Source organism: Macrotis lagotis, chromosome 3, assembly GCF_037893015.1.
Source record: "Macrotis lagotis isolate mMagLag1 chromosome 3, bilby.v1.9.chrom.fasta, whole genome shotgun sequence".
Lineage (NCBI taxonomy): Eukaryota > Metazoa > Chordata > Mammalia > Peramelemorphia > Peramelidae > Macrotis > Macrotis lagotis.
In genome coordinates, this window is record NC_133660.1 from 161909670 (window position 1) to 161923100 (window position 13431).

The 13431-nt window shown below is 35.1% G+C and overlaps 1 protein-coding gene across 7 annotated transcripts in view; it reads right to left on the reverse strand.

The window, feature by feature from the left end:
* CEP135 (centrosomal protein 135) overlaps positions 1 to 13431 on the reverse strand; it is a 145227-nt gene that overhangs the window by 49681 nt on the left and 82115 nt on the right. For all 7 annotated transcript variants that reach the window (XM_074229389.1, XM_074229388.1, XM_074229387.1 and 4 more), the window contains 5 exons: positions 11495 to 11610; positions 11269 to 11423; positions 10655 to 10710; positions 2926 to 3094; positions 1425 to 1535 (listed from right to left, as the gene is read on the reverse strand). In XM_074229389.1, coding sequence (XP_074085490.1) covers positions 1425 to 1535; positions 2926 to 3094; positions 10655 to 10710; positions 11269 to 11423; positions 11495 to 11610 — 607 coding nt within the window. The remainder of the gene's footprint in view (positions 1 to 1424; positions 1536 to 2925; positions 3095 to 10654; positions 10711 to 11268; positions 11424 to 11494; positions 11611 to 13431) is intronic.

Consider the following 13431-nt stretch of genomic DNA (forward strand, 5'->3'; position numbering starts at 1 on the left):
AAATTATAACTAAGGATGAACAAATATATTAATTCATCTTTTTGAGGTGGCAAAGAATGAGAATCTAAAGCAATCTCCATAAATTGGGGAATGGGTAACAAGCTATGGTATGTAAATGTGATGGAATACTACTGTGTTGAACTCTTACTAAATGTAATGACCAACCAGGATTATAGGTAAAGGACTCAAAATGCAAAATTAGATATTTTTAGACAGGGCTAATGTGGACATTTGTTTTGATTGAATATATATATATTTGTGAAGGAGTTTTTTTCTCCTTGTGTTCTCAACAGGGGTGGGGGTGGGGGGTAGAAGGATAAGTAGTACTTTGAATGAATAAAACAAATAAAATATTTTTAAAAATAGTAGCTTCCAGTCCAGATGGTTGCCTTAATGGAAGCAGGCTGGTCCTCACTCTCAATAACACTCCAGCAAAAACTTAAAAAAAAGATGAATCAAGAAACACCCAGGAGACACAGTGGATTGAGCAGTGGCCCTGGAGTCAGAAGGACCTGAGCTCAAATTTGATCTCACACGCTTAATAATTATCTAGTCACTTAACCTTATTGCCTTGCCAAAAAGGCAAAAGAAAAAATGTATCAAGATAAATAAACATCAAGAAATCAAATGGGAAACTAAATTAAGTAACTTTTTTCTACCTCAGAACTGTACAAAAAGTTAGTCTCCAGGAAAGGGTGACACTGTTGTACCAGTGTCAGCAGAATTAAATATTTCCAGTATATCCTTGCTCTGACAAGGGAAGAATTAGAGATGAATGTAACAAGTTAGCTGACCAGAGCAAAGGATTCCCTCCAGAAAGCCCCATAGCTGTAAATTTCTAGGGAAGAAGGTATGAAAGCCAACCTCAGAACTCTGTATCCCCAAAAACTTTGACATACATTTTCACTATCCTGAGAGCTCAAAGAACATGACTCTGAACCTCAAAGATGGAAAGGGAGGAGGGGAATCCTAATAGAAGTCACTCAGCAAGAATTCCAGTGATCCAAAGTAAAAAATCAAACATCTTATCCAAGAGCTGGGGAGAAGCTTGGTTATGGTACAAAACCCCAGTTCAAGAACTAAAGTTGAAGAGATAAATAAAATAAAACAAAGAAAACACCAACTGGTAATAAAAATTATTGCACACCTACAGATTCCTAAAAAGGACAGAGTATTACATAACAATAATAAGCAGAAACGCAAAGGGGAAAAAAGACTGTTTTGAAACGTGTAGTTTTTAAGAGGTGGCTTAAAAGGAAATAGAGATGCAGTTAAGAAAAAGAAAAAAAAATCAATGAGTACTTTTTTTATTCAAAGAATTAAATTGCAATTCTTAGGAAGGTAAAAAAGAATAGAGTAAAACTGATAAGAAGGTTAAAATCTAATAGTCAGGCAGGAGAGGAAACAAAAACAAATGATCCCACCTTGGCAGCCATGATGCTTTCACATCTGGAAACTTCTGTTATATAATTATGAACTCTGTTCTTCATTTCTTCTTTTTCATGAACTGCATGTTCCAATTCCAGTGAAACAGCCTTTCAAATTGAAAGCATTAAAGGAATAAAAGGTTAAGAACACTGAAAAGTTTTGCATTTTTTAGAGCTTTCCTGATTTGGAAGAGAAACAAGGAGTGGTTTAATTAATTCCTAATGGTTAATTTCATATATATCACCTGATTAATCCTGGATTTAGAAAAACCATAATAAAATGACTATTGTTTACCCTTTGATTCAGTAATATATCACACTTGGGTCTATATTCTGAAGAGATCATGAAAAGGGGTAAAAAACTTACACGAATAAAAATATTCATAACAGTTCTTTTTGTAGTGGCAAAGAATTGGAAATTAAGGGGATGCCCATTAATTGAGGAATGGTTGAACAAATTGAGCTATATGTATGTGATGGTACACTACTATTCTATTAAGAAATCATGAGGGATGGGATATCAGAAAATCCAGTAAAGACTTGCATAAATTGATGCTAAGTGAGATGAGAAGAACCAGAAGAACATTATACACACTAACAACAACATGGGGTGATGATCAACTTGCTTACTTTGGAAATAAAATAATCAAAGACAATTTTAAGGGACTTGTGATGGAAAATACCATCTGGATTCAGAGAAGGAACTGTGGCGTTTAAATGAAGACCAAAGCTTATGACCTTCAATTTTTTTTTTGTCTTATGTATTATGTAATTCTGTTATCTCAAATGTTTTCTTTCTTCCATTTGGATCTGATTCTTCTCTCTCAACACATTCAATGGTGATTTATGCTTAGCATGGTTACAAATGTAAAGCCTATTACCAGATTGCTTTCTGTCGGGGCAAGGGAGAGGGAAGGAGGGAAAGGAGTGAGGGAGAAAAATTGAAAACAAAGATTGGTAAAAACTACCATAGTATGCAGTTGGAAAAATAAAAGAATGAAAGACCAAAAAATGCCTATTGTTGATCACCTAAATTATACTTACAGTATACAGGACACTGATGGATAGTAATCAAATTAATCAATTCAAAAATAAAATTTTAAAAAATCTACAGTATATATATATACACACACACACTATTTTATGAACCCTTTAAGTTCAGCATTACATATGGTTTAGTGAAAGGAATACAGTACACTGTTTTAGAGGAATTTATTTCCTCACCTGGATATTTACTAAATATGTGATCATGGGTAAGAAATAACTGATAGCACAGTAGAAAAAGAGTTAGACAACTACTGCTACAGCAGAAAAAGGAGCTCGCTGAAATCCAATATGTGCTAGGGCAATAAATCTAAAACACAGTTTCTATTGTCTTGAATATTAGCATTACAGAAAAGTGAAAACTATTGTTATTAAACGTAAGGATGTAAAAAAAGTCTATCCTAATTTTAAAATTTTATATCAAACACAGATTTATTGTGAAGCACTACCATACCTGGTTTTCTCTTGTCATTGTAGCCAAATCATCTTGTAACCTTCTGTTTTCCTTAAGAGCTATATCCCTTGCTCTTTCTACATCAGCAAGTTCTATTCGGGTTTCTTCAAGCTGACGCTGGAAACTGACTAGCTCACGTTCTCGATCACTTAGTAAGTCCTGCAGTCGCCTATCAAGGAAGCAATTCACAAAAAATCTTAAATATAATTTCTTTATTTGACAACAATCACCATGTTATGATTTATATTGATGAGTGCTTGAAGAATGAGTATATACTTACCTCAATGTTTAGCATAAGTATGAAACACAACCCTTGAAACTTTAGCCCCTTTAATGTTTCATCATTCTAGTCCTAGTAATCGCTAATCTAGGGTAATCCTGACAATGAGCTGTCTTTACTTCTGTCGTATCTAGACTATAATGAACATTATTTGAGCATTCTGTCTACTAGTAATAAATACCATCTAACTTTAGCTTGGTCATCAAAAATAAACAGCACTTCTTATTGTATTCTTTTACACAAGATTTTGTTTTAAAACTTTTCAGCTTCTATTAGGCTCTCAAACCCAAGCTCCAATCATATTCATTTGCAGCAAACAACCTCAGAAATTGTTTCGAATAAGGCTATTAAGGATAAGTAAGAATGAATAACTGAAAGTGACAGCAAATTTGCAAAACTGGGTAACAGGAAAGATAGTGTCCTCAAAAGAAACAAGAAAATTTAGAGAAGGAGGAATAAGATTGGTAGGTGGGAGATTGGGAATAAATGGCCTCCATGTTGGATATGTTGAGTTTGAGGTAGCTAAATGAAATTAGGCAGATTTGCCCAGAAGGCCATGTGGGAAATACAGACAGATGAACAGCACTGAACCAAAGTGCTGAATTTATTTTATGCAATTAAAGAAAAAGGCATAAAATTTATATGATGGAGAAAAGCAGTATTGTGTGCAAGCCTTTCTCATTTTTTCATTTTTTAAGTGAAAGGGTGATATTTTTGGTGTTTCTCAAATTGAGCATATTAAAATATAAAACTTTTTTTTAGGTTTTTGCAAGGAGTTAAGTGGCTTGCCCAAGGCCACACAGCTAGGTAATTATTAAGTGTCTCTGAGGTTGGATTTGAACTCAGGTACTCCTGACTCCAGGGCCAGTGTTCTAGCCACTGTGCCACCTAGCCACCTCAATACAAAACATTTTTAAAAGAAAAAGTAGAACTACATGAAAAAATGCACCAGATCATTAATAATAAGAGAAATGTAAATCAAAACAAGCTTGAGGGGCGGCCTTGGAGTCAGTAGTACCTGGGTTCAAATCTGGTCTCAGACACTTAATAATTACCTAGCTGTGTGGCCTTGGGCAAGCCACTTAACCCCATTTGCCTTGCAAAAACCTAAAAAAAACAAAAAAAAAAAACAAGCTTGAGGTTTCACTTTATACTCTACAGAATTGGTACAACTATTTTGGAAAGCAACTTGGAATTATGCAAATGGTCATGAAGTCCGCTCCTTCTGAACTGGAGACTCCATTACCTGGCTTAAACCCCAAGGAAGTCATCAATAAGAAGAAAGTCCTCATATATTTCATTATCTATAGTAGCACTATATCTACTATAGTAGATATCTAGATATATGATATCTAAGAATTGGAAACAAAGTAGATGATCATCAATGGGAAATGGTTAAACAACTGTGGCATGTGAATGTAAAGGAATACTACTGTGTTGTATGTAAGAAATGATATGTGTGATGACTATATAAAAGCATAGAAAAATATATGAACTGATGGAGGAAAGTAAACAGAGTCAAGAAAATAATAAATATAATAACTTTAGAACATTGTTTACAACACTGTAAATGAAAAGAATTATTTACCAAAAAAATCTAAAGGTAACAGAATGATAAGGATTAAGATAAAGTGTGCTTGAAAAATCTGAAAAGACACCTCCATCTACCCTTTGTGGATGGAGGAGGTTCACAGGTGTTACACACTGCACATTTTTGGATTTTTTCAATGTATGAATCAGCTATGCTGATTTTTTTTTCTCCTCTCAAAAAATCCTGTATTTGTTGTATGGGATGTCTCAGGAGGAAATAATATGGTGATGTAAGAACCAGAAAATATCACTAAAAACTTACTTTAAAAAAAAGAAAAGAAACAGGTAAGGGAATGACTTCAGGATCTGGTAGATATATAAGAATCTGGTAGCATAGTAAATGAAAGAGTAAGCTTCAAAGGAGAGTTTGTAATGAAGGCCAAGACAACAGCTGAAACTGTGGATAAAAACCAGAAGTACTTCCTCTAGGTCCAGTGTATCTCAAATGGGCATGGAGAATTGAGGTAATTCTTGGGGGAAGGTATACTCAGTAGTGAACAGGGTGGACAGGGATGCATTGTCTTTGGGGTAGGATGGGGGGATGGGGTGAAAGAGAGGCAAGTTTCTGGGAGTAAAAGAAAAGGAGTATGAGAGGGAGGATTCAAAGACAGAGGGAAATTAAATATACATATGTTACTTAAGAAAATAATGATCTTGTTAGAGAAAATGCATAAAACAATTTAAAAATATATAATCAAATTTTTGTAACATAATCAAATTTTACATTATGTGTTCCAAACTATCAGTACTAAAGAAGAGTAAAGTAAGAAGAAATTAAGGTGGAGGTCCCCTGTATATTTTGTTAAGATTTTTTTCAAATGAGTAGTTTTGCTGGTTTTCCCCCCATTTTATGAAAAATTATTTCATATACATACATATGTATATATATACATATATATATATATATATATATATGTCTTCTGTAAGATTGCTTTCTGGGATCAGGAGGCCATAAAAGGAAAGCACACAGGAGGAAATTTAAATGAGGAAAAACAAAGGATATCAATTAAATTTATTTTTTAAAATAGAGATCAAAAAAGTTTGATGAAAAAGCACTAAAGCTAAGGAAGGACCTATGAAAGCTGGCCATAAAAGCTAAAGACAACAAGTTATGTTGAAGCAAAAAGAACAAAGAAGATAGAACTACTGATGAGGGCAGAGGGGATGATGATGATGATGATGATGATGATGATGATAATAAAGGATATATAATAGAATGTTAAGCAAATCATCTCTTATTTAACTTCTATTTTTCTTTCCAATGAGAATGATCTTGGGAGTGTGAAGGTTTTTTAAAAAAGTATAACTAGGAGTTGAAATCTGAAGTAATTGCAGATACAGTAATAGAAAGTACCTAATTGTTCAAGTTAAAGTTCACCAATCCCAGCCTAAGTGTACTGTACTCTAGGGTAATAAAAGAATTGGCAAGTGTGATTGCTAAGCTATAAATTATGGGTATGGATAAAGGTTAACTATTATTCCAATTTCTGAGAAAAAAACATAAGTTGCAAATAACACAAATGCCTTATGAAACTGTAGGCAGTAGTATTAATTGTGTGGAATATGAGAAACAGTGTTGGGGCGGCTAGGTGGCATAGTGGATAAAGCACCGGCCTTGGAGTCAGGAGTACCTGGGTTCAAATCCAGTCTCAGATACTTAATAATTGCCTAGCTGTGTGGCCTTGGGCAAGCCACTTAACCCCTTTTGCCTTGCAAAAACCTAAAAAAAAAAAAAAAGATAAAAAAGTATTGACTAAATTCCTGGATATTTATCAAGCCCTAGTCATGCCAAAATGATGTTAGACTTAAAGGAAGGTCACAGACATACCATAACTATATTTCAGCAAACTATTAAATTTTGTAAACAAGATGGAGAAATGGGATTATATTATAGTACTACTAGGTGGATTAAAAATTTAAAGAATATTGCAAGATGACCTCTAGTGGAGGGAGAGTAGCATTAGATCTGAGATCTGTGCTTTTTAAAGTTGTTTTTTAAAAAAACAACATATGATATTCTTTTTATATTTCCATATTTTGAATAAGGGATTTATTATTCAAATATGGGTTGAACTGAATATGATCTATCGTCTTCATTGTTCTGGATACAATGAAGTTTGGATTTCAATTAGTCTTTTTGGACTGCCAAGTCAAAGTGTTGAGCTTGCAATCTAATTAAAACCATTATTTTACCCATTATAAGAAACCTTTATCCTAGTAGTTGGCAAGACAAAGCAAAGTTAGCTAAAAAAAAGTCAAAGGAGCAATTCAAAGATCCAACAAATGAATAGGTGGATTGATGAGTGGTACAATGATGAATCAAAGAGGAGATAAAAGTTCAAGGATATAAATGGAGGGAGAGGGGTTGATACCGGAGTTAAAAGTCTGTATAACTATTATGACTAAGGAAATGTTGAATGGGATATCAAGTTATTAAGAGATTATAAATCCACTGTAAACATTTTAACCAGATGCTTAGGGCTGAGATAAAATAACACATGACTTAAAAAAAAAAACAAGACTGAAATATCTCAACCAGTATTTGGAAAGTGGGGAAATATGAAAATTTATTCAGTGACTCACCCTGAAAATGTTATTTGTTTTTGTCATAGTCAATCATTATCACTGTTCCAAATGTAAGCTGACTTCTTTCCTGCAGGAGGGTCTCAAAGAATGACTCTCTACAATCAAATTTCCTTAAAAAAAAAAAAGTACAACTTCATAGGGGAAAAGAGGGAGAAGGAGACATGAGATGGAAAAAAGAAGACATGGGGTAGGAAACTGGAAAGTGAAAATGTTACACAGAGCACAAAGAAAGGAAATGGGTAACTGTCCAAATAGAACATTAAAAAAAAAATTTAAGGTTCTTCCTTAAAGAGGAAGGAAACTAGATACTCTAGGAAAGAAAATACATGATGAAAAAGAAGGATAGAATAGCCACAAAAGCTATCAGGTGAGAAATGATTTAGTAAGGGGGTTAGAGGAAGAAAAGATTTGTAGTAGTTGGTGATGCTAAAGTGAAGTCTGAGAGCTGAGATGGCACAATGCGAGGAAGCATTGGAGTCTACAACTTCTTAACAAAGAGAGAAAATGCATCAGCCTGAATTCTGATTGGGAAAACCAAGAAATCACAGAGTCCGTTTTTCCAGTCCAAGGCAGGACTTGGCAGGAATGTATGGCAGCTATGACAAGGAACATTCCAGTACCCGGGAACTGAGAAGGTTGAGCCAGGACACCAGAAAGTGATCCCAGGAATGGGTGCCATCTGGTAGCTCTGGATAGTTACTCACTATCCAGTGTCCAGTAACAGATCAAGGCAGAGAGGACTGATTGTGAGTATTGGTCCTATCTGTGTACTGAGCAAGGAACAAGTTCTGGAAGTAAATTGTAGATCTATGGCTTTGATGCCAAGAATGTAATGCAATGTCCTCCACCAGAGAGAAGCCAGCAATTCAGTCATGCTGAATCTGGAGAATCTTCCAGTAGACCAAGAATAGCTGAGTTAAGCAGTCTGTTAAAATTATAACTAGAAACCAAGCTAATCAATCCACATCTGGGTTAGGAACTTGCAGAATTCAGGCCAGAAGGGCACCACTCTGGGAGCACTGAAAGCTTGTAGGTCCACAGTTGGAGCTGTGAAGGTAGAAAGAAATAAGACAGAAACTTGGCCAGACAAGCTCACCAGAAGTGAGCAGAACCCAGCACTAACACAGAGTTCGATGTCAAAAAGTAGACTGTAAAAAGGAGCAGACAAAAAAAGAATCTGACAAAAGAGATCATGACACAAATAACATTAGAAGCAGTAAGTCTTGGAACTATTATGGCAACTCATCTAAGAAGAATAAAGTCCTAGACTGCAGTAGTGGTAGAGGGAAGGAAGAAAGACTAGGTGAGACTGTGAACAAAAAAGTTGATGGAACTTAGTAATGAAGTACATGCAGATAATTTTTTCAGCTGGAAGAGTGGAAAAATAATGCCATGGAGAGAAAGAAAAGTTAATCTGATTGGGTGGAGGAGGTGAGTTCAGTTTGAGACAACTTTAACTTGAAGATGTCCCTAGAATTTATAAATCTCTACTTAAATAGTTTTCTGACTTTTACCACTATTTGACAATTCACTTATATAGCATTATATTAGTTAATATAAAACTCTAATAATTGTTTTCATCAGAAATCATTTTCTTCTGGCTCACTGAACCCTGACTCCCTCCTCAGAACAAAGCTTCCCTGACCTCCCTTTCCAGAATGAGCTGCACTTTCACTCACTTTCTCCAACTCACTAGTTGAGATTGGGAATCAGAATACTCCTTGCTGCCCATTTCCACTTCCAGATCCTCTCTCTATCACTATCAATCAGGAAACTCTTCTCCTTTAAGGTTCTATCATCCAATTGTCCCTGGTAGCTGTTGTCTAGAGATCTCCAGTACACCCCATTTCCTTCCCCAATATTCAGTTCCTGGTCCACAATCTTTCTTTCCTTCTCCACACTGAGGAACTTAAACCTATATAATAACACACCCTTAAACATCCCACATTCCCAGTTCCTCCTCTCCTTGACCACATACAAAGATAATCATAGCCTTGATGTTGTCATCACCCATAAATGTACACCTCCATGCACTTTGTGCATTATGAAATTCCCTTATGTGACCACAACCTAATGGTCTTGCATCTCTTCCTCTGCCTTCCAATATCAAACCTTGTCCTTTGCCCATGATCTCCAATCTTTTGACCAGGTTCCTTCCCAAACTATTACCTCTACACCAGCCACACTTTTCTCCTTGACCCAGTTCAACTCTAGACTGTTTTATTCTCTTTAGTCCTTTGTCCCTCTTATCATACTGTTGATTATTCCCTGCTAAACCTCAGCCCTATCATCTGCTGACCTGCTAGAGAAAATGGAGAAAATCATGCAAAATGTCCACTACATATTTATCTAAGAAAACCTTAATTGGGCTCTCACTGTTGCTAGTTAATTCTTTTACACCTCCCTAATTAACCCTCCATTCCACTTATACCATGGTGATTCTTCTGAACCTTTTCATCCCTCTTCAAACTTTCTATGACTCCCCACTTTCCCTCCTTCAAAGTTCAGAACCTTGTCTATATTTTAATAAAAAAATTGAGGCTATTTGCTGAAAGTTCCCTTCTCCCCCTTCCTTATCTCATATCACCCAGATTCCTTCTGCTATTTCTTCATTCACTCCTTTTCACAAGATGCAGTGATCCTTCTCCTTGCTAAGACTAATCTCTCTCCACTTACAAGTGATCCCATTGTACCCATCTCCTCCAAAAGATTGTTCCCTCTACTTTCTCCACTCTCTTATATTCAATTTCTCTTTATTCATTGGCTGCTTCTCTACTGTCCACAAATATTCTTATGTCTGTTCTATTTTTTTTTTAGATTTTTTGCAAGGCAAATGGGGTAAGTGGCTTGCCCAAGGCCACACAGCTAGGTAATTATTAAGTGTCTGAGACTGGATTTGAACCCAGGTACTCCTGACTTCAAGGCCAGTGCTTTATCCACTACGCCACCTAGCCGCCCCTTGTCTGCTCTATTTTCAAAAAGTCCTCACTTGAACCTCTCCTAGTACTCACCATTCAACTTCCTCTTAATTTTAGTGCCCTCCCTTTTTTAATTGTTTCTATATTTATCCTGTATATAGTTTGCATTGTCTATTTCATTAGATGGTGAGCTCCTTGAAGGTAAAGAATATTTTTGCCCTTCTTTGTATCCCCATCATTTAGTATAATTCCTGCTACAAAGTAAGTGCTTAATAAATGTTTACTGACTTAATGATAATAAAGTATACACCCAATTTATAAAAAGTCAGAGAGTGTCACTTCAGTAATTACTTACCCTATTGTTGATTCTGTCTCTGACAGTGTTATTTGCATATGGGAAATAATTTTTTCCTGTTGAAATGATAAAATTATACTATTAAATTATAAATGATTCATATAAAATATATTATTTAACATATGATTTGATCCCTTTATACAGATGAAATCTCATTATAAAATACTCTTATGAAACATCTCTACCAAGCACATTTCCCTCCCTTGGAGAAAAGAGCACAATTATAAATGTCAGACAAGATTTAAGACAATTAACAATATTCTTATCAAGCAACAGAATTTGTAGAGTGCCTCTAAGTTTACTATGATGAATATTGATCTATAAAATTATAACCCCAAAATGGAAAATTTATTTTTAAGAAGCAAGTAAGCAAGTTCTATGTGAGCAAAAAGATATTATTTTAAAAATTAATCATACCTTCACATCAGTATCTTTACTTCATGTAACACAATGTATGCTTATTCTTAGTTACATCATGGTAATTTAGGAAGTATTTGTAAAGTCTTAATTTACATATATATGATGTGGAAGTAAGACAAATATTCCATGATCTGGAATATCATAATCTACTTCAAGGAGCTGAGATGCACATGAAGAAATAAGACAACATGTACCTTACTTGAAATGTTATCTTCTGACTTAGCAATTTTTTCTGTCTTTTCATCTACTACTTCCTGAAGGTAGTCTTTCTCCTTATCAATAACACAAATGGTATTTTTAAGCGCAACTAATTCCTCATCTTGAGAAGTGATCTTGCATGTTAGCCTACCTATAAATGAAAAAAAAATGCATGTTAGACTAAGCAAAAGGTTAAAAAAAGCAAAGTTCTGAAACACTTACTTATTTTTTCCTCTAGGGATGCAATCTGCATTTGGGCTGTTTGAAGTTCTTCACTTTTAACTGCAAATCGGTGCTGGCAATCATCAACAGCTCTCTGTAATTGTTCATTTATTATCCTAAAGAATCAATATATAAAATGGTCTTAAACTTTAAATAACTTTTCAAATTTGAGATGATAATATATTTTTAAAATTTTTATTTAAGGCAATGGGGTCAAGTGACTTGCCCAAGGTGACACAGATAGGCAATTATTAAATGTCTGAGGTCGAATTTGAACTCAGGTCCTCATAACTCCAGGGCCGGTGCTCTATCCAACTGTACCACCTAGCTGCCCCAATGATAATATTTTTAAAACCAAAAAATCTCTTCTTTAGGTTTTTGCCTTTGGCAATCAGGATTAAGTGACTTGTCCAGGGTCACACAGCTAGTGTTAAGTATCTGAGATCACATTTGAACTCAGGTCCTCCTGACTATCCTCTGTGCCACTTAGCTGCTTCTCTTCTTCAGATTTTTAATTATTTTTATTATTCTAAAAGTTTTCTAGTTCATGTCTCTTTTACACTAACTACTAATTCCTCTTTTTTTTTTCAGGAGGGTATGAAAAGGTATAGATTTCAATTGAGTGTGTTTCAAAATTTCACAGGTTACTAAAAAAGTTCACAAGTTACTACAAAAAACCCACTAATTCCTCTTAAAAAAAACAATTTTGAGATATTGGTTAATGGATCTGATATCTTATCAATGTGGATCCTAACTCTAAAGATTCAAATTGAAACCTATCCATATCTGCTCATCTAGTATGACTTTTGTCTACCTGTAAACTCAGTAAAGGTAGTCCAACAAATCTTACGAAGAGTCCTTTCCTGTAGATCTCTTAACATTACATGAATATCATTAGCTGGTTCATCTTTTTTTCTATCTAGGTATTTCTCTGATAGTATTTTTTATAACACTCAGGGCAATTACTTTGTAATGAGTGGCAATGGATATAGGTTTTAGATCTCCTTTTCTTATCGTATTGGTACTCCACAGTAAACTGGAGCACCAAGCACAACAAAACCAACTTTACATCTAGTTGTGGTGTCCCTTCAAATGGTAGTCTTCCAATAGTTCCCTCCTACCTTGGTATGTTTCAGCAGTTTCTTTTGACTTTATATATTCTGTAGGCTAGACCTACTTTAAGGATAGTTTTATCAATAAGACCTCTCCCAGCAACAACTATAGTTATTTGTAGAAATTACTTTCTTTTTTCCCTACTTTATCTGTGCACTCTTGCTTTCAGGATTAGGAAAGATCACTATGGCAGAGTTTCCAGATGAAGAGGCAAGCTTGCCCTGATCATTAGAATTTTTCTTCTGGTCAGCTTACAATGAAACTTTAGGCACAGTGCCATGTGGGAGGACAGTGTTAATGATGAGCTGACTTTTCTTACCAGTTTACAAACTGCCTTCCGCATCATGGAATCCTGTTCTTTTCTTACACTGATAAGGAACAGAGAAAACTATTGACATAGCCATGGCTGAGGTCTGTAACTCTCAGCTTGGCAGTCTCCTTCCTAACTTTTACATGGGCACAGATGACAGAGTCAGTGCCTTTCCTCTGATCTTTGATTACCCATGAACTAACTGTGGAAAAGCTAGGAAAAAAAAAAACAATGTGTGGCCTTGTATTCACACCCACTGCACATTTCTCTACTGCCCTTTAGGAACCTAATATGTTCTTCTTAGAAAGGGGTATCCCAGGGCTCACAGTCATTTACCACCATTAGAATAACACTGATAAAAAGATAACCTTTTATGTAAGAAGAAATCTTTGGGACATTAAAAGAGCAACAAAATTTACTAAAGGCAAATCTTGTTTGTTCTCCTCCTGATCAAGTTTGGCATTGTCTATTTGTAGTCTCCTTCCAAGACATAAATATGGACATCTATGTACTA